The 20,857-nt window shown below is 43.8% G+C and overlaps 1 protein-coding gene across 1 annotated transcript in view; it reads right to left on the bottom strand.

Moving 5' to 3' along the window:
- The window catches only part of PCNX2 (pecanex 2), a 302,267-nt gene that overhangs the window by 37,680 nt on the left and 243,730 nt on the right, over positions 1 to 20,857 (bottom strand). Inside the window, exons 24-25 of the mRNA XM_021696119.1 lie at positions 17,445 to 17,503; positions 13,303 to 13,518 (exon numbers count right to left, since the gene is read on the bottom strand). Of these exons, the coding sequence (XP_021551794.1) occupies positions 13,303 to 13,518; positions 17,445 to 17,503 (275 nt within the window). The remainder of the gene's footprint in view (positions 1 to 13,302; positions 13,519 to 17,444; positions 17,504 to 20,857) is intronic.

Here is a 20,857-nt window from a genome sequence, read left to right as displayed (position 1 = left end):
ACATAAGAAGGCATTCAGTAAATAATTTTTTAATTATTTTGAGAATGTCTTAGGGTCTTAGTTCTGATAGACGAGAATGCCTAATTAAAGCAGAAGGAATTAATGTTTGGAACTGAAAATGTACCTAGTAGATCCCAGATGTCTTGCCACACAGGATACGTATCCATTTCCTGAGTGTGGCCACCATGTGGGGTGGCCATTCCTGGCATACCTGGCAGCCCTCCTGACCTCTGACCCTTTCTTCCTCTCTTCATTGGTTCCCCAGACAGCAAGCACTGCTCCCCTTTAAGTGCAGTTTGCCGTATCTACCAGCGACAGGCCAGGTTTGGCTTATTTATTCACACTTATTTCCCAAAAGGAATGAAGTCAATTTAAATAATATAATTCAGCAAGAAACTCTCTTTCAATGAAGAAGTGAGGCAGTTCTTAGGCTACATAAGGAAGGCATGCACAGTACAACGGCAAATGATAAAATTTAGGTAAAAATGGGGATAAGAAAAAATATGATGAAGCCAGAATAATGTCAAGAGACCCTAACTGCATTCTGTGATACCCTATCTATTTACTAAAGGTGGACCACAGATTGCACTGGGGCTTTCTAGCAACCAATGTACAAAGAAAACTTGAATAGTTTCTTGTGTCCTTAAGACAACAACAGAATAATTCCTTGCAAGGGTCATAGCTATTCCTGGCAAAGATAGCAGAAAGATAATATTCCCAAGACCCTAATAAAAAAAATATTGTGCAGTACGGTGAACACCATCCTTAACAGCATTGCCCAGAAAGTACGAACACAAGCCTCAGTGAGCTGTTCTAATACAGCCAAAGTGCAATAAAGAAAAAGCATCTCTATAGGTGGCCAAAACAATTTAGCTTTAAGTATGTGGTTCTCGTGTCTCCCAAGGGCAGATTTTAGAGACTCCTGAGGACAGGAGAATTTCATCCCTTTGAGGAAATCCTTGCTATGGATCATTTTCTCTCCACCCAGTTCTGACAATTATTGTGTAGTGAGCGGCAATAAATTTTAATGTGTTCTCCCTGACAAGCCCAGGAATGTAGGTATTCTGTGTGGCTGGTGAATGCAGGCATCATCCTGCTCTCATGGTCAGCCAGGCCAGAGGTAGAGCTGATGTTTCTTGGGAAAGACAGGAAGCCAAAGAGAACAGTTGCCTGAACAGAAGGTCCGGTAACCAAAACTCAACCCAAAGTGTCCCCCGTTCCATTCCAAACAGCCCTGTGGGGGAGATGCCATCCAGGCTGGGAAGCCTGGGCCAGAGGAGAGAGGACTCAGGGCGGGCCCGCTGGAGTGGAAACTTGACCCCCACCGAGGCACTTGAACATGATTTTGTAGGTAACAGGCAGGTCGTAGGGATTTTTGAGTCTCTAGGAAACACGAGTAAAGTTGCAGTTAAGAAATATTCTCCTGCAGCTTTGGGGGAGCAAAGAAGAGGCCAGTGAGGGGAAGTCAGCTACCCACAGTCCCACTGCAGGTGCGAAATGATGGGGACTGGAACTCGGGCTGTTTACCAAGAGGTCAGAACACATGAAGGAGATGCTGGGCCATTATGTGATGGGCACTTCAAAGGGACACATTAAAAATGGTCCCCTGGAGCGGGAAGGCTTCACTGAAAGAAAATGTCAGCTGGCTTTACAACCTTCCAGCGAGAACATGCCCGATGAAGCCTAAATGCACGACATATTGTAAAGATCAGGCCTCTCGACCCTCCAATTTTCCTCCTTATCTGACATGCGTACTTTGAGAAACACTGCTCAGGTGTCCCAAAGAATCTAACTGGGTTCCACGGAAAACCCCACGTATCATCATTGCTATGTTTAGTGTTCTCCAGGAATAACGTGTTAAAATGACTTCACTGGACATTAATCTGAGCTGAGTTTCCATATGGTCACTGCCTTCATGGGCCCAGCATGCCAGATACTGGGCTGAGCAACGAGGTCACGAAGAAGGGACAGACAGGAGAGAATCAGTCCCTGGCCATGGAGTGGACTGTAATTAGGCAAAGATCTGATTTAGCCCGTGCTTTTCAAGCTGCAGGTGGGACTTAGAGACACACACTTCGGGATGTGTGTGGATTTTATAAATTGTATTCCCTTTTGAGATCACAGTTAAGATCGTTCCTGAATTGCCCAGGGCCACAAAAGGAGGAGGTCACCAGATATGGTCAAAGCTAAGCTCAGAGCAGTTCACTTCCACGAAAGTTTGGACCTCACACATGTGTGTTACATGTTGGAAACACGGTGGATGTGTGAGATAGAGCTCGGCTCCAGCCAGCGCTCGTTGGAGAAATACCCAGCTCAATGAGCTTCTCACATGGTGCCCGACATATAACGACAGACATGCTAACAGGGGAAATCTAAACCAGCATTGTCTCTTGCCAGCTAGTTATATCAAGGGGCTATTATGTGACCAGATGAAATAATATCCGAGAAGACTTTTTAAGGTTTTTGAATTATGGCCATTTTCAGGAAAGTCACAGTGTGATTCGCCCCCCGCCCCACAAACCTCTTCTATAGTTTTAGTCACAGAGCTGCCTTTCTCTGCCCCTCCTCACCCCGCACTACTTCTCTGGGACAGAATCCTGGAACAGGAGCTGAAAGGTAGATGCAGGTCATCTATCCCCAGCTACTCGCCCCAGGAGGAGGCTTCTATATCTACTAGACTTCAGATTTAATTTCTGGGCAGAAATAATTATTCTAACAAGAATATGTTTATATGTAAAGCTGTCCTATTATACATCCCGTTTCCTGCTGGCTAAACATCCATTTGATAATCACCCCCTTGGAATTAATCCAAACTTGAAGATGGAGAAAAAGATTGCCAAGAATATGGGATGCAACCAAGGTCACGGAGCAGAAGTCAAGGAGTAGGTTTGGTCTATTGTGACACTGAATGAGTTTAGTTCTTTATTATTTTACTGGATAATTTCTCCCTTAGTCCCAAGTTCCAGGCCTTCGGCAGCATTGGACTCGTGCACCTTTCAAGTATCACGGGGAGAATCTAGGAGAAGTGTATTGGCCCAGTGCGCAGTAGGGGAAAAAATATGTTAGAATAATTTATACACATTTGATTTTGTGGGCACAGCAGAGACTTTTATTGTAACCATTTTATATTCCAAGGAGACTCAATTTGCTTTAAGACATACCCATATGAATAAAAATTCTCTTATGCCCTGTTTGGCAAGCTGGATTTTAAATGTGGTGGAATACCTGTCAGTGAAATAGCATTGTTTTTTCTTGGAGAATTTTTATTTCAAAACCTCATCCATTTATGTATTATTAATCAACTTGAAAAGTATGTCTCAGATAGCATCTCATTTCTCACACACATTAACCTGCTTACGCAGGTGTAATTTCTCCTTTTATAAATGAGGACACTGAGTCTCAAAAGCAACTCCTCCAGTAGAAGGGTCTGGTCTTTTGAATTTAAAATCAGTATTTTCCCCTCATCATACACTGTCTAATAAGGCTTCACAAATTATAAGCAAAAGTTCTCTGAATTTACTTTTTTCTACCAGCCCCTAGGAGAACATGAAATGAACCAAGTCACTTCGTGTACATGGTAACTTATATTGGGCAGGTTTGAAGCATAGATATAAGAAAATTGAAATATATAATAATTACCTCTGTGCATACTATGGTTTTTCTCCCCCTCCTGCCCCCCTCACAGATGAGAAAACCAATGCACTCAACTTTACACAGAAGAGTCAGGTACTTTCTCATTCATATTTAATTCCAAGTTGTCTTATTTTACTTTTCTCCAACAAACTTATTTTTGAGTGTTGTTAAAATATGCAGACTCTGTGAATGTCCAACAGGAAAGCCCCTTTCCTTCCCAGACTGGCTATCTAGACAAGTATGGTTTTGTCTCTCTCACTAACGTGTCACACAATTTGAAATGAAGAAGAATACGGTGTTTAGCAATTCTGAATGGAGAACCTATTATTTTATGGGTAAAGTTTGGACCCAAGGGATTTAACCAATTACTCGAGCCATGTAGACACAGGAACTCAGGACTCGCTAATGACTTGAATGTTGTCATAGAGAAGAAAGAATTCTAGATAGTTTCAAGATTAGTGGGACAGCTATGGCTTTCCATGGATTTGCCAGTTAGGAGAAAGGTTTGGGTTGGATTAACTTTAGATAAGATTAGTGACACAGATATTTTAAAAATGTCCCCACAGGCCGGTGATCATGGGGTGTTAACCAAACTATGAGATGGCCGAGAACGTTTCACACAAACAGGCACATAAATCCCATTTTTTGATGTTTTCCAGATCTGCTGGTAATGTGTGGCTCATCCTGATAACCGTGCCTGAGCTTCCCACGTTCATTCTGCAAGAGCCTTCCAGGTTTCACAGTTGCTAAGGCAGTTGATCATTCAAGAAACTAAGCTGCTAATGGTGGTGATACCATCTTAAGATTTAAGAGCACTTTCAGGTAAAACTTCTAAGTTTCAACAACCAGAGAGATTTTTAAAAAATGGTTACTTATTCTTTTCTTTCTCTTTCCTCCCTCTCTCCCTTCCCTCCTCCCTCCATCCCTCCCTCTGTCCCCTCCAAGGCAGTGTGGTGTACTGTAAACGTCATGGACCTTGGGGACATCCACATCCATGTGCTTACCCCTCCTCCACCACTGTGGACTGTGAAGCCTGGAGCAACTTACTGAACCTCATTCCCCCGATTTTTTTATGTCTCAAGTAGGGATAGTAACACCTGCTCACTTTATAGAGTTATTATAAGGAATATCCTAGAATATTATGAGGACTATAATTAAAGTGCTTAGTATGGTACCTGGCAAAGAACTGATGCTCAGGAAACCTTGGACGGCTTCTACTTTCTCCCTCAACCAGTATTTACTGGGCATCCTGCATGAGCCAGTCAGCACACTGGAGGAGGGACATGAATAAGACAAGGAGTCTCAGCCTTTGAGAGCCTCACAGTCTAACAGCACTGGGTTGAATCAATATTTCACAGCCTGCATGAATAAAGAACTGCATCTATAAACTTTGCAAGAATACTGAAAATAGGGGTGCCTGGGTGATTTAGTCATTAAGCGTCTGCCTTCGGCTCAGGTCATGGTCCCAGGGTCCTGGGATCGAGCCCTGCATCGGGCTCCCTGCTCAGCAGGAAGCCTGCCTCTTCCTCTCCAGCTCCCCCTGCTTGTGTTCCCTCTCTCGCTGTGTCTCTCTCTGTCAAATAAATAAATAAAATCTTTAAAAAAAAAAAGAATACTGAAAATAAGATTTGGTTTTTAAATTATGACTTATGATTTTATTATCAAGAAACATTTATTGACCCAGACACTGTATGTGGCCACGTGTCCGATATCATGGTCACATCCTGATCTCCATGATCTAGATATACAAGGACTTAAAAACAAACATAATTTTCATCACGACTTTGTTCTAAATAAGAGGACAAAGTAATCTATATTGGTATGGTTTCTTGTTTGAACTACTGTATGAGCAAACACTGGAAGTATTTGGTCCCATGGGAATGCATATATGAAACCTAAATTATATTCAAATTCAGGATCATTCATCCTAAAGAAATACTGAGAAAAGAATAAATTGACAGAAAACTGTATAGTTAGACAACTAATAGAAAAGGTAAATGTCCACATAACAGCATGCAATTTTTTTAAAGATTTTATTTATTTGTTTGACCGAGAGAGACACAGCAAGAGAGGGAACACAAGCAGGGGGAGTGGGAGAGGGAGAAGCAGGCTTCCCGCGGAGCAGGGAGCCTGATGCGGGACTCGGTCCCGGGACCCTGGGATCATGACCTGAGCTGAAGGCAGACGCTCAACGACTGCGCCACCAAGGCACCCCAACATCATTCATTTCTGATATGGGTTTCCAAAACCCCACTTTATCAAATGACACTAATATTTCCTAAGACCTCCCCTTAGAAAATTTCTGGAAAACTAATCTTGCTGTGATAAAAATGTAGCAGTCCTGTATTAATGAGGCTAATGAAATCTGCATGCATAACTAAATTCCATCTCAGTAGCCCCAAAACTTCCCTGCATGTGACCCAGCCTTAGATGATAGGATCCGCTTCATCACCCTTGAGAGAATGTTGCTTTATGGCAGTTCATGTCATCTGCCATGGGGAGCCCAGGACCCCCTATAGCCTAATTGCCATAGCATTGGACAAATCACGTTTTTTGACCTGATCTTAACTACCACCCGACTTCCACCCAGGCCACAAACTCTGGAGATCCTTTCACTGTGCCCTCGGGAACTCATGATCTATTCCTCAACTTCTCTGCATGTTCTCCTCTTCTCTTTGGTGCCTATTGGAAAGCTGGCTCTCCCTGTCCCCTCTGCAGCTCTCCCAAGGGGGGCTCATCCCTTGCTTCTCAGGGATGCTGTCAGACCATTCTCTCTGTCTACCCCGCACCATTCTCCCTCATTGCCTCCTTCCAGGGCCCTCTAGGTCACTCCAAGTCCATGGAGACTTGGTCCATGGCTCCTACTCTTGGTTCTTCCCCTCTTCTGGCCCGGGGTCACTGGCACTCCTCAGCATACCTCTGGCCATCCCTCTTGAGATTTCAGGATCCACAGAGATGCTCCTTCCAGCATCCTGGCCCCTGACTCCCACTCCTCTAATGATCCCATCTTCCACTCAACCTCAGCCACTCATTTCCATGGCCATGACCCTAGGCTGTGATTACCAAACACTGTCTCCCCCTGTGAGTGTTAGTTTCAAACCTCTTGCTCTCCCGCAACCACCTCCTGTCTTTCCAGCTCGTTTCCTCTAACGCTGCAACTTCAACAACCCTGACACCCTTCCTGGATCCAGAAAGCTCTTCACCGGGTCCTAGTTCCACCTCTCTCATACCCTCACTCCTCCTCTCTCAGCTGGCATTCCGTGGCCAGCCAATGCCATCATCATCAGACCCTTACACACGCTGTCAGTTCCCTTGTCCTTGGTTTACGTTATGGCACTCAGTCGACTTGGTCTCAATCCCGATTAAGCCCAGCTCTGCCCATGAAGCTGCAGGTGGCTTAGGGGAAAACACGAGCAACCTTAACACATCTTCCTTTAACATCACAATCCCTGACCCCACGGGGGCTCTTCATACTGGCCAACTGTACTCCCCCTACTCCATCCATTCTTCCATCTCACGCCCATCTTTTACCTGCATCTGGGCCATATGTTTCCCTCCTCTTGACGAGCTACTATGGATTCCATCCTCCCAGCCCTTGGGATTCTGTCACTTGCCATCATAGCAAGCCCTCCTCTTCCCTTTGCCTGAAATCCCTCTACTCTGCTTCACTGCCCAGTCCTATCACCAGCTGGTGCACTAATGCTCAGGGGTGCCAACCTTCTCTGTGTGGCACTGTATTAGCAGGAAGTCTGCAGCCGTGATCTCAAGACTGGGATAGCCACCAACAGGACCTACTCCCTGGGGGAGAACTATACTTGGACTCCAGCAGAGAGGACAGGTTCAACTTCCCCCAAGTGCATCATATGGTGGAAGTATTTTATACCTCCTGACTTGATGGACCGTCAGAGCTGGAAAGACACTAAGAACGTAGAAATCACACCAAAGTTCCAATTATGGAATCTGAGAGGCCAAGTAACCTGTGATGCTCTGTTAAGTATCTTGTTATCTTAAATATCTTTTGGTTGCTTTTTTTTTTTTTTGGCAACTAGAAAAATAATGTGGAACTTTTGAAAGGATGTGCCAGTGACCAAAGGCATTTTACCCCAGTTACTTGGTGTTCTGTAAACTAAATAAGCATTACAGTACAAATCCAAACAAATATCCAAAAGAAGAACGTAAAATTTTCAGGTAGAAAGAGATGTTCTGGTTAAGAGCTAGACAGTCATGTGCATTTGCCTAGTTCCAGCACTAACTAGCCGTGAGCCTGCAGAATGTATTCACCTCCGGGCTCCTCACTTTCCCATTTTTTAAGTGGGAGGAAGCAATGGGATTGTGGCCATTCTGAGGGTAGGTGTCATCTTCACAGGCCAGTGCTCTGTCCCTAGCTCAGAGTTCACATTCATGTCATAAGAGACTCCTTCCAGTGCCTCTTACTTATGGCTCCTACTCTTGGTTCTTCCCCTCTTCAGACAGTATTTTCAAGTAGCCTGGTTTCTCTTGCTTACAGCACTGTGACTCCTCATTCATTTGTCTCCCCTTCTAACAGAAATGGGCGAACCCATCAGCCTGGGTCACCTGGAAGACTAAAGGAGAACAGAAATGGATTGAACTGATAATCAACTCTTGCTTTTCCATTTTTCTGTATCCACCTACAGTGATGGTTTAATGGGACTTAAAATCCAATAGATTCCATTTCTTTTGAAAAACCTTGAACTTGGTGCCCCTCACACTGCTGGCCTTCTAAAGGGCATTATCTATTACCTTGACTTAGATTTAAAACCAATGATTAATCTGTCAAGTCTTGAATGGTTTCCTGAAAGCCTCCTTGGTTAGGTAGATGCAAGTAATACTCATAAACCCAAGAGCAGCAAGGGCACCACAATCCCGTTTTTTTTACATTAAAAAGTAAAGAATTTATTTCTATTCTAGGATACATGAGCCAAAAGGAGCAGGACAGAAAAATGTGGCTTCCTTATATGTATTCTTAGTTTGAACTGGTTTCAATCATTCCCTACAGTACCAGCCAACAGAAAAAGGATGTGTCATGAACCTTAATTATTTTTTTGGGCTATCCAGGATCTAAATCTCTATTGTATGTTTGGAAAATTACCCAGTATGCCAGACTAGCTAACTGCTCACCAACTTTTTACTTTTACTTTTTCTCCTGGGTACTCAGCTAGATAACATCTCCTAGCTTCTCTTACAGCTATGTCACTTCTAAACAATAGAATATAAGAACAGATGATGTATTCCAGGTTTAGGCCTGTCCCCAAACAATCTTTCAGGCAATCCTCCACTCCCTGCCAGCTTCATGTTGAAGCTCAGAGTGACCTCAAAAGCAATGTGATAGGGACTAGGCAGAGCTTCTATTAGCCAGGATCCTTGATGGTGTGGAAGGGAACCAGCCCCTACCCCCACCACCTCCTCTCAATGATCGGATTCTATGTGAGTTCAAAAAGAAACATCTGTTGTGTCAGTCACAGAGATCTGGGACTTAACTATGACAGCAGCTAGCATGACTTCAACCAACGTACTCATATGATGAGTCCTGGCAAGAGGCAGTGGTAATCTTCCGCTCTGGGAACTAAGAACTTAGACACCCTCTTTCCAGGCCACCCTTGCATCTAGAGCATATGGATGTGGTCTCTGCTTCATCCATGAGCTGCACCCCAGACTTTGACTAATGTGCTGGTGACACAAAGAAGCAGATGCATGGGACGTATTCTGTAAGGGAGGTGGTGGCAGGGGCTCTTTATCCAGATTCAGGGGGTAGCAGTGGCAGGGGCAGCATCCAGGATCCAGGACCATAGTGTCAATAAAGTGAGGGTAGTGCCCAGGTCCCCAGGATGTGACTGCTTCATGAGATCAGTGCTGTGGTGTGATTTTAGACATGGCTCTTGACTTACAGCCACCAAGCCTGCTTTTCCAGCCTTCTCAGAAAGTCTGTGTCCCGTGCAATATCTTCCAATAAACCCTTCTCCTGGTTAAGTTCCCTAGAGTTGATTTCTGTTGCTTGCAATTAAAAACTCCTATTGATACAACTGCATCCCTTGCAGTGAGAAATGGACAGGTGGACTTCTTGCTCCCTGGCCATGGGAGGTTGTCTTCCTCTTCCTCCAGGGTGTGTTATTCATTTCCTAGACTCAGTCTGTGCTGTGAGCAGCTCACATTTCCACTGACAGCTCAGTGTGCTTCAGAGAGGAGAACCAGCACAGCTGGGTTTTGACTGCCCCAGGTCATACTGAAGTAGGTCAAAATTGACCAAAATAAAGCCTGCTATTTGGGAAAATAGGGAATTGAAGAAAAAAGTGAACCACTGAAGGGGGATCTTAGAAAAATACTCAAGGAGGAGAAAGAAAACAAGATCTTCCCTGGGAATACTGTAATATATATTGCAAAAAGATATAAAAAGGAAGAGTCATTTTAGGTCAACTGGATCCCTCCTGCAACTACAACGTAACTTAGATTTTTGTCCTGCTCTCTTAATAGCGCCGTGTTCCAATCTACAGCAGAACTAGGTCAAAGAAAATATATGGCACAGGAGTGAGCACTATCGGGGCAGGTTAACTGGCGTTTTGTTCCCAAGACATCATTACTAGGCTTAGGCCATTCTTATAGGCAGGTTACATTTCTCCTGTAGTTGGCAGGAGGGAGAAAAATCACCTAGGGGAGACCCTCCTGGGCAGTCTCCCCGAACACAACTGCCTCTGTCTCAGGCCCGAGCACACGCATGTCAGCTCTGAGCCTCCTTCTGGGTTCTCCTGAGGCAGCTTCGGGAGTCTGGTGTGTTGTTCCAATACTGGCCCCCAGTGACTCCTGCTGTGTGACAGGGTCACTTTCTACCACATGAATTGGAGCTGTCCTTGGGGATGGCTTTTGCCAATAGGGCATGGTGGGAGTGACATGGTGCCTGCCCCAGAGACTGGGCCATAAGGGCCTTTCAGTGGCCATGTTCCCCCTTTGGAACATCGAGACCACCCAGACCACACCTAGTCCAGCCCCCTAGACACTGAGCAGCACCCGGAGGACAGCCACGGGGCCAGAGTGGCCAGCTCCAGATGAAGCACCTCGGACCTTCCAGCCTGGTTCATCTTCCAGCTGAAGGCAGCTACCTGAGGAACCCAGGGTGAGCACAGCAGAAGAACCACCAGCCACCCACACAACAGTGTAAAAGAAGACATCCTTGTTGTCTTAAACCATTACGTTTTGTGATGGCTGGTTATGCCCTCCAAAATGGTATGGGGCGAAGCCCAAACACTCAGGGTGGTGGGTCAAGAAGAACGCCTGTTTGTGATATGCGGGGCTCACAGGCAAAGTACTGCACACTTCTAACGTCCAGTTAACTTGGAAGCCTTTAAACTCAAGCATCAGTTTGCCAAAGGAGCTGTAAGTCATATAGCTCTTGTGATAGAAGCTCTAACTCAGGTTCAACCAGGCTCACTTTAAAAGTTCTTCCTTTGAATTCCAGGAAAACCTAAAAGCTCTCAAATTAGACAAGTCTGTTGCGTTATTGTACTACCTCCTGCAGCATTTTTCTAGCATTTGTGCAAAATTTCAGGGAAAACACAGCTTCTCTGTTTATTCTGCAGAATTGGATCACTACTCCCTTGGCCCAATAACCTTTTCCAAAATAAGTTCCCTGAATTCAATTCCTAAAATTTGTAAGGATGCACAGAATACATGCTTAAACCACAGAACCCACCAATCTAAAAAAAAAAAAACCTCTCTTTTGTACAAACTTATTTAGGAATGCTAATACAAGTAACAGATATTCACAAAACTAATGCTTAGCACCAAAAAGCTTGGTTAAAGAGTTAGGTAATTGTGTTAAAAATATAAAATAATGGCAATTTGTTCTTGGCTAAAAGGTGTGTTTTTGTCACTGTGAGGTCCTGGATGGTGATGACCTGGCTCCTAATCATCTTTCCAGCATTGTCTGGGACCCCTTTCTCCCAAACCACCTGGAAACCACATCTGGCTACTTTGCGCCTCTTTATCATCATGTGCTCTCCTCTCCCCTCCAACTGCAGCCTCTCCTCTGCCAAGCTGACCCACAGTCCAGTCTGATCCCAGTGCCTCTTCTCTGGTCCTTGTGGGGCCCCATGCTTGGCACTGCCATGATGCTTATTGCTCAGTATGTGCCTCTTGTCGGCAAGACTCCAAGCTCCTTAAGGTGGGGCCCTGCACTTTTGTATTCACAGCACCTAGCCCAGTGCTTGATAAATATCTTCTGAATGACTATAAGGCTCTTATGTCCAATTACATGACAGATCCACTTAGATGAATCAAGGGCATTTAAAAAGTAAATATCCAACATGGAGCCCTTGATGACACTCTCAAACCCAAAAGTGCCGTTCTTCCTCTAGGCTTCCCAGTCTCAGGAAAGTCACCTCTGTCCACCCAGGTACTCAACCTGGAAACTGGGGAGCATGCTGAGCCTCCTCTTTCCCGCACTCCCCAACGCTGAGCCCAGCCCTTCCCACCTCTAAATCTCCCTGTACTTCTCTGTCTCCCCCTCCTCTCCTGTTTGGGTGACTACGAGACACTCCTAATGGCTCCCCATTATGCACAGAATAAATGCAGCCTCTCGCCCTGACTGGGAGGCCCCACATGCCTGGGCTCCCACCCCATCCTGTGCCACGCTGCTGCTGGCCTGCTAGATAGCTCTGGTCACATCAGGGTTCCCCGCTCATCCATGTAGCACTCAGAAACTCCTAGTCCACAACATCCTTCTTCCTGTTCGCCTTCCCTGGCCGCCCCATCTAATGTAGCAGCATCTCAGCCCCGCCCTCTGCAGTGATCACGGTCACAGACTGGATTTGCTTCCTTCATAGCACTTTCCACCATTGTGATTAGTTTGCTCATTTGTTGACTTGTTTGTTTTCCACATCTCCTGCTGAAGGTCAACACCACAAGGGTAAGAGTCTTTCAGGTCACGTGCCCACAGCACCTCCAGCATTAGAACTCAGCCAGACACAGAGGAGGTGTTAGAAAAACATGTACTGAATGAGGGAATAACCAAAGAACACAGGAGAAAGGCCCATGAGCACATCTATTATGCTAATCCCTGCACACTCCACCACTCAGCTCCAACGGCGTATTAATGGGAAAACTAGGGTCATGCTTTCAAGATTCAGGTCAACTCAATAACTGCAAAGCAATAAGCATCCACCTCGTGCCCGCATATACATGACCTCATTTAAGTCACACAACTTTATGAGGCCGCCATTCTTCTTCTTTTCTCATCGTACAGTTGAAGAGAAAAAGCTAGACACGGAACAATGGCCCACTACAGACCACAACACCCGAAACCCACAGAAGTAGGTTCTGTTTCAGGCCTGGCTGACCCCACATAGAGCCCATGCATGCTCCACAACCTCCTGTCACTTCTGAGCTTTTCCCAGAAAGATTAAAACCGAAGTTTTGACTCGCCACGCCACAAGGTTTACATCAGACGACACGTTTCACCTCATTACTCCCTCAGATGACTGGGATGTGTCTGTATCAGAATACACAAATAAAGGCAGGTGTAACCAGCTCCCTCATTCTCCAACTATAGGACAAGCATTAAATTCTTGCTCTTTCATGGCATCTTCTCATGAAAGCTTTGCACGATAATTAATTGAGGCAACCGGCTTCCAACACCTTCCACAATGAAGAGATTCTTACCTCGAAATTCCAGTCCTCGAAGCTGAAAGGTGACAAGACCATTTCCAATTTCAATCAGGTGAACAAAAGCGTTGAGGTAGTCGGAGGCCAAAATAAAGCAATCGCCAGAGCTGTAGTTACCCCACCGACCAAGAACTAAGTCTCCACACAGGGACTCCTGCAGGGCCCTTGTCAGGTGCTCATAAAAGATGGAATTAAGATTGTTGTCATCATTCCCTAAAGACAGAACAAGAAATAAGATCAGTGGGTACCTACTCCTATACACGCAGACCTAGGAACTATGAGTTGTCATTTGGTCAAGGGTAAATCAGGCTTTTTAGATACTTTGCCCATTTTTGTTGACTTTGTGAGACCCTCTTATTTTTTTTTCCTTTATCATCTTTCTGGGCAGTCTCCTCTATACAGATGGATTAAATTATTGTCTTAATGCAGATGACTTACAAATTCATACCTCCAGGTAAGGTCTCTTGTCTTAAGCTCTAGACCTGTGTACCTACTTGTTCACTTAACATCTGTTCTTGTATGTCTCAAATGCTCCACATCTCAGCATGCCTAGGTCGGGCCCCCTTCTGTTGCCTAATTCAGCAATTGGTACCACCACCCAGACAGCCATAACCCAGGGATCTCTGTTCCCACTCCTTCACACGCCAGTGTCTCAATTTTACTTTCTTCAATATTTTTTGCATCTTTCTACCTTTCCCCATTTGCATTACCCCTACGTTATTCCAAGCTGCATTATTTCTCACGTGGGCAGCCACACTAGTCTTATGACTCCCCGGTGCATCTTCATTAGGACCTACCACCTCATCTATTCCCTACAATTCAGCCAGAATGAGCTTTTCAAATTGAGAAGTTGAATGTGCTATCTAGGACCCCTCAACCCCATCACCTTCTAGCCCTTAGTGGTTTTTCAGTGCTCTTAAGATAGAAACAAGTCTTCTTTGCATCACCTATAATAGGATCCCATATAATTTAGCATTCCCAGGTAAAAGCTGGGACAGTCATAGGTGTAAGTTAGGAGCAAACCTAGGATATATGGACACACAAGGGGCACGTGGGATCTGCTCCCTATTTCAATCTCCATCCTCACTTCACACAAACATCCTCCTCCTTTCTCCCTTATGCCCAGCATAGAACTTCTTCCAGTGGAGGGACTCACATGCCCTTCCCACCTTGGCCTTTGTAGACACAAATCTTTCTGCCTGGGTTGCTCTTCCATTCCTCTCTGGCTTTTGAACACTTACTATTCTTCAGACCTCATCTTAATGGCTACTTCAGGGAAGCCTCCACTGACCACTTTGCTGGGCCAAATCCCCTATTACTGGCTCTCGGCACCATGATCCTCAGCTCTGAAGCACTTGTCACAGTTGGAATCTGACTTTCGGTTTTTGTGTATATATAGTTATTTGATTCACATTTGATTTTTTCCAATGCAGTGGAGAAAGTAAAGTGAAGAAGACATGACATGAAGGAAGACAGATCTATGTCTAAATTTGCTTATTTCTGTGTCCCAACACTGGCAGAAGTCCTACCATGCAAAAGGGACTAACTAAATATCTGTTGAATCATAGATAACACCATAGGTCCTATAGCCTCTTTAAGAGAATTTTGTTTTTAAGAACACACCTGTCAAGTAACTCCTGGAGCTTTTTGAAATCAAAGTCATTGAGGAATAGAGACAATAAACAGCATCAATTCATATATATATGCTACAATATAAATGATTACTACTAGTATTATATGTTATATACAAATACATGTTTTTGCATATTATATACACATAGATACATCATACAGATGTCATTTACTGTTTTTAAATTATATATATAATTCAGATTTATGGAGGGATAATTTATGTAGAGTAAAATTTATCTTTTTTAGTGTGTAATGTTATGAATCTTAATAAATGCATAGTCATGTAACTGCCAATTAGAAAGATGCATTTGAGATTCACCCATATTGCTGTACCCAGCAGTCTGTTCCATTTTAGTGTTGAGTAGTATTCTGTGGTATGCGTGTCCTAGAGCCTGTTTATCCATTCATCCATCGGAGGACATTTGGGTTATTTCCAGTTGTAGTGATTAGGAGGAAATCCACCAAAAATATTCATGAGCTGAAGTTTATGTGAATGTAGTTTTGTTTTCTCTTGAGTAACTACCTAGGAGTGGGGATGCTGTTCTCCAAAGTGGCTGTACCATGTTTGTAGCCCCTCCAGCTGCAGTGATTGAGAGTTCTAGCTGTTCTTCATCTTTGTCAAGACTCAGCATTACCAGCAGTTACGTGTTTGCTTGTTTAATTGTAGCCATTTGAATTAGGTGGATAATGACACCAAGAGAGGAGTAAAGGAAGGGTACAGAAGAGGAGATGGAAAGTTGTGTGTGGGGGGGGTGGGATTGGAGGCTTATGGGTATTTCCTTTAATCTCCCTTCCACTCCCTCTATCAGATCTCTCATGATGAAGGACAGAAAGATTTTAAAGAGAAGACTGGATAAATTTGGACGCCCTCCTGCTCCGTGGTCTTGTGGGTGGAGGAAGTGCCAGGAGGGTCTGGGAGAAATGTTTACATTCAGTACTCTTATTTTAGGAGCCTCTCATGTTTGGGAGTAAACTTCTGGCTCTGGAAAGTCAGAGAAGCAGAGTCTCCCCAAAGAGGAAATGCCTAAAGCTAAACTCAAGGCTCCCTTCTAGATTGTCTGTTGGAGTGGAGGCAGCATCAGGGAAGGTCCAGATGAGGATTGCAGATCTGAACAGAGCTCCCCTTGCTCTGGACCCTGGGGAAAGGGAGCGTGATTGGGGGTGCAGGAAGGTGAAGGCTGGCCCCTTCCTACATAAGGAAGAGCACAGATCCACCTGTAAGAAATCTCTAAGATAACACATCAAATTATAAATACCCTTGCTGGGCATTCATGACAGTTGAAGACCAAATTGAAATTAGGGCACTTATAAACCTAATTATGATTAACAGAGAGAAATAAACTGTTCTGTGGGCTGAGTCATGTCATGTAGTCTAATGAAGTATCAGTATGCTGAGTCTTCAGTGCAGATGAAGCCTGCCTGACCTGCCATTCAATTCATTTTCAATGATGAATCAGCATGCATCCCAAGACCTTAATTAGAGATTACTTTGGGTCTCCGCCACTTTTAAAGGGAAGGCCTGAATGAGAGAATTAATTTTTGCTTAATTGTTCAAACTGTTTGATATTTAAAAAAAACAAAAATGGTTTCAGCCACCGAAGTGGACTCTTTGTAGAAAGAACACCTTGACCACAGATCCATGTAATTGGATTAAAATGAGACAACGATTATGAATAACTGGAGGGAAGATGCACTTGTGAAACTGTCCATATGCCTAATGTCAATGGCCCTGCAATATCACAGAGTCCCATAGTTGTGCATCACCCCCGCCAAGTTGTACTGACGAGTTGAACTTTAGGTCAACAAAAAATAAACCTCTCTCTCTAGGTATTTTCCCACATCAAATTACGAGTTCAAATTAATCATGTATATGCAATTCAAATATAGGTAATGACATGATACCACTCTTCCTAGACAAACCTTTTGGCACAGGGGAGAGAGTGAAGTGGATAAAAATAGAGAAGAGTTAAAATTTGCCTTCTGATATGATGAAAAAAGAGGTAGAATGGTTAAAAATGAAACAGAATACAGAAAGCAAAAAGTAAAATAATTTCCTAGAAGGTAACTCCTTCCATAGCTTAATGTTGAACGAAGTTTCTTAAGACTTCTGGATCTTAGATCTGGGAATCATTTGCCTTTGAGGACATCACAACACTGACGATTTTCCTAAGAATTTTTTTGCTACAAGAACAAAAGCAAGGTTTAGAGTCTGTATTTGCCTTTTGTCACACAAACTAAAATGTCTTCATTGACAGAGTCATTCTATACTGAACATGTACCACATCAATTCTAAGTAATGGAAAAAAGCATTTCCAAACCAAATCAGGATGTTTGGTCAGTCTATTTGTATAGTTTTATTTTTCCAGTCAGCATATTTATTACCGAGACATACATCATCTCCACAGTGACGAAAAAGAGTGAGTACTCATTTCCCCTGTTTGGATTGAAGGAATCCATCTATATAAGGAAATAAGGAGTTAAAAAGAGAGAAGGAAGTATCTTCTTACCTGGATCCTTTTCAATTTGGACCACCAGTCTCGTGTTGGAATTATCCATGCGCCGTGTGCTAGAAGGGACCACAAAAGGGTAAAATTTCACAACTAGATCATTACAAAGGACAGAGAGTTGGTTTACAGAATTGGCTGTGTGGTGGGGAATGCAGGGGACATGGAACTCACCAGTCAGGGTGATTGCTCCTATGTGACATGCTGCAGGAAGGAAGAGGGGTCTCACAATAACAAAGAGAGGGAAAAGTACAAGAAACATGGGGAGGGGAGAGATGATGACAACTCAGGATTGGGAGACACTTGCTTTCAAGCACTGGGAGCATTCTTATAGGCCTCTCTTCTGTTGAAGCACAAGAATGAAATCGGCTCTTACAAACTTAAAGAAGAGAGATTGTCTGTAGCCATGGCAACAAATGGCCATCAGAATCAGTTTTAAATCTCTCCAGTTATGACAACTCACCTCCGTTCAGAGCCTCAGTAAGCCAGCCGACCCATGTGGCCCCTTGCTTCTGCAAGCCAGCCAGTGAGGGACAGACTCACTCCAGACTTGTGAGGGGCGACTGATCAGACTGTCACCCAGGTAAGAAAGGAGACTGTCCCCAGGTAACTGTCTGTGCCAATGGTATCAACCCACTTCTGCCTCTAATACCTCAGCCGTCCTTGAACTTCACATGTCCCAGAAAGCCTTTATAAGTGCAACAGTCAGCTCTGCTCAGAGACACTGTGCCTGACCTGCTTCGTCTCTTTATTTCAGATCTTCAGCGGTGGTCTCATCATCCTTTGAAGGATGAAATATGAGATTGACTTCAACCACATGACCTTGGATATTTAACTGTTCATGATGTACAAAGATGGCAATTTCATATGGTTAAACTGAAGACATTAAGAAAGGGCTTTCACTAGAAATATATCATTGAATACAGGCTTACATGTAAGTTTGAAGAAACTGATTTTTAGCATGCCTGGTTCCTGACTTTGCTTTCTCTGGTCCAACCATGCTAGCCTTTTTCCACATCTTCAGTGTGCCCTGACCTCCTATTCCTGTCACCCTGCCTTCCCTGCCATCCTCTGCAACTCTTGCGTCCTCTACTTGGAGTCCTTATTACCCCACCCGTCTTCCTGACAGACACCTCTAGTGCTTCAAGTCTGGCACCAGTATCGCTCTCAGGGAAGACTTCCTGACACCTGCTCTAGGTGAGACTCATGTCATATGCTCCTTCACACGTCATACCTCTCCTGTGGGGAACCTGTCATAGTTAATATTACTAACAATGATGACAGCTAATATTTCCGTAACACTTCTCTTCATAAATACTTCACGTGAGTTAACTCATTATATCCTTACAACTTCATAGATAGGTATTATTATTACATAGATATTATTTATAGATAGGTATTATTATCACACCCATTCCCTCCAAGAAGGAACTTGAGACACAGTGAAATTAACTGCAGTACCCAAGGCCACACATGAGTGTGGAGCCAGGATTTGAACCCAGTAGGCTGACTCTACCATGTCATATATTTCTTTGTGTGATTATTTGATTATATCCCCCTCTTACACCAGACCCTAAGTTGCCTGAAGACACACCTTGCTCACAACTGGCATGAATAAATGAAGAGTTCAAAATAATGCTGTTTCTAACATTAATTTTTCTCTCATGACACCTGCTAAGAAGAAAGGAGACTAGCCGCCACTAACTTAGAGTTAAACATGATCGTTGACATCCTGAGTGTGATTTAATAAATGACAAGCACTTGTTAGTAGTAATGGTACTTAAAAGGAAACCTCAGAATGCAGAATTCTGTTGTGAACTTGTCTCTTGGGAATCAGAAAGATTAAAAAAATACTTAGATGGAGCTAAGAAAAAAAGTATTTTCTTTTTCTCATCTGTCTCAGATATTTGAGAACCATCTAGGTGAGATCCTGTTTGAGCTTTGTGGGACAGGTTCTGCAGATGGGTTGGAGAGAAGGAATATTTGGTTGCATCTCAAAAAGGCTGTTAACCCCATCACTCTGTTCTATTACTGCTTCAGTTTTTCTTCCAAATACCTTGGGTCAGCTTTGAAAGTAAAAGAGCCCAGGGTGGCGAAAAATACAGCAAACAACAAAATTCTTTCTAATGAAGGCCGAAATCCCATGTCAGCATAATAAGTCCCTAAATGGAATTTTAATTTAACCTGAAGACCTAGGACAAATGGAATTTTCAGCAGCAGAATAAACAATTTTTAAAGTGGGGCTGAGCCAAAGGAAAGTCATTTACCAAACTCCTTGGGGACTGAAAACACCTTCTAAAACTACGTTAACTGGAAAGCTATCTTTTCATAAGGCTATAGGACGTAGAGTGCTAAATTCGATTGGCAATAACTAAGCTAAGCTGCCTGTGTACCCCAGGGCCTCTGGCTCTCCACCAGACTCTCTAAGAAGGTGAACTGTCAGCCATACTGGGTAATTTGAGCTTTTCTCCAGTGCTTTCCTCCTGTACATTTGGTGCTTACCATTCAAAGGTGCTAATTAGCTCAGTAATTGGATTTCTGCCTTAACTGTCCAATTGCATAAACATCAATTCTGCTCAAACAGAAAACGGGGGCTTGTATCTCATGCCTCAGTCTCAAGGGGGGTACAGAATGCTGGTACATGTTAGGTGTGCATCTCTCTGCACATACTCTTCCTAGCACCTGCCTGGCAAGTGCCTGTTCATTGCTAGGCAACATCGTCCTGAGGGCCATAGGCCAACAGCCTAGTCATAGGCCTTTCCAGATAGGCTGACTTACTCCAAAGCATCTTCCCTTATGTTAATATGGAATGCAAATAACCAAGCTCGTTTCCTCCCTTCAAATTTTGCTTTCTCACCTCCTGATGTGTCTCCCTAAGACAAGCACCTTCTCTCTTATAAGGTTTCACTGGAGGCACTTAAATACAGCAATTAATTATACTTCTTCATATTCCCATTTGTCAGCACACACAGACTATTTATGGGAGAATTATTCCTGTTTCTTTGATGGGGAAGTGTGACTGGCTGGAATGAGAAGTTTGAGGGGTGTCTGTTCATATAGCAAACCCAGAATGGAGTTATGGATGGACTGTAGTTCTATTCATGGGATAGGATGGCCTTAGAAAAGTCTAGACAAAAGATGGTAGCCAGAGCTGAAATAGAAGGACACTGTCACCTTTTAAATTGGATATATACACAAGGTTCCTTCGGGCTCGTTTCGCATCTTTAATTTTTGCTGCCACTGACAATTACTAGTTCTCTCAAAGCCAGAGCTGCTCTTCTGGCTACTGGGTCACCACGTGCTTCCGATGACTTGGCATGAGAGAAATTTCCTGAGGACACAGGGTTATACAGCTGGCATAGTGGGCTCTGCCTGAGGACAGACATTCAGGTAACCACCAACCTTGTTACCATCTG

Source organism: Neomonachus schauinslandi, chromosome 6 (genome assembly GCF_002201575.2).
Source record: "Neomonachus schauinslandi chromosome 6, ASM220157v2, whole genome shotgun sequence".
Taxonomy (NCBI): domain Eukaryota; kingdom Metazoa; phylum Chordata; class Mammalia; order Carnivora; family Phocidae; genus Neomonachus; species Neomonachus schauinslandi.
Note: the sequence above shows the minus strand (reverse complement) of the source record. Positions and strands in the feature narration are given on the sequence as shown.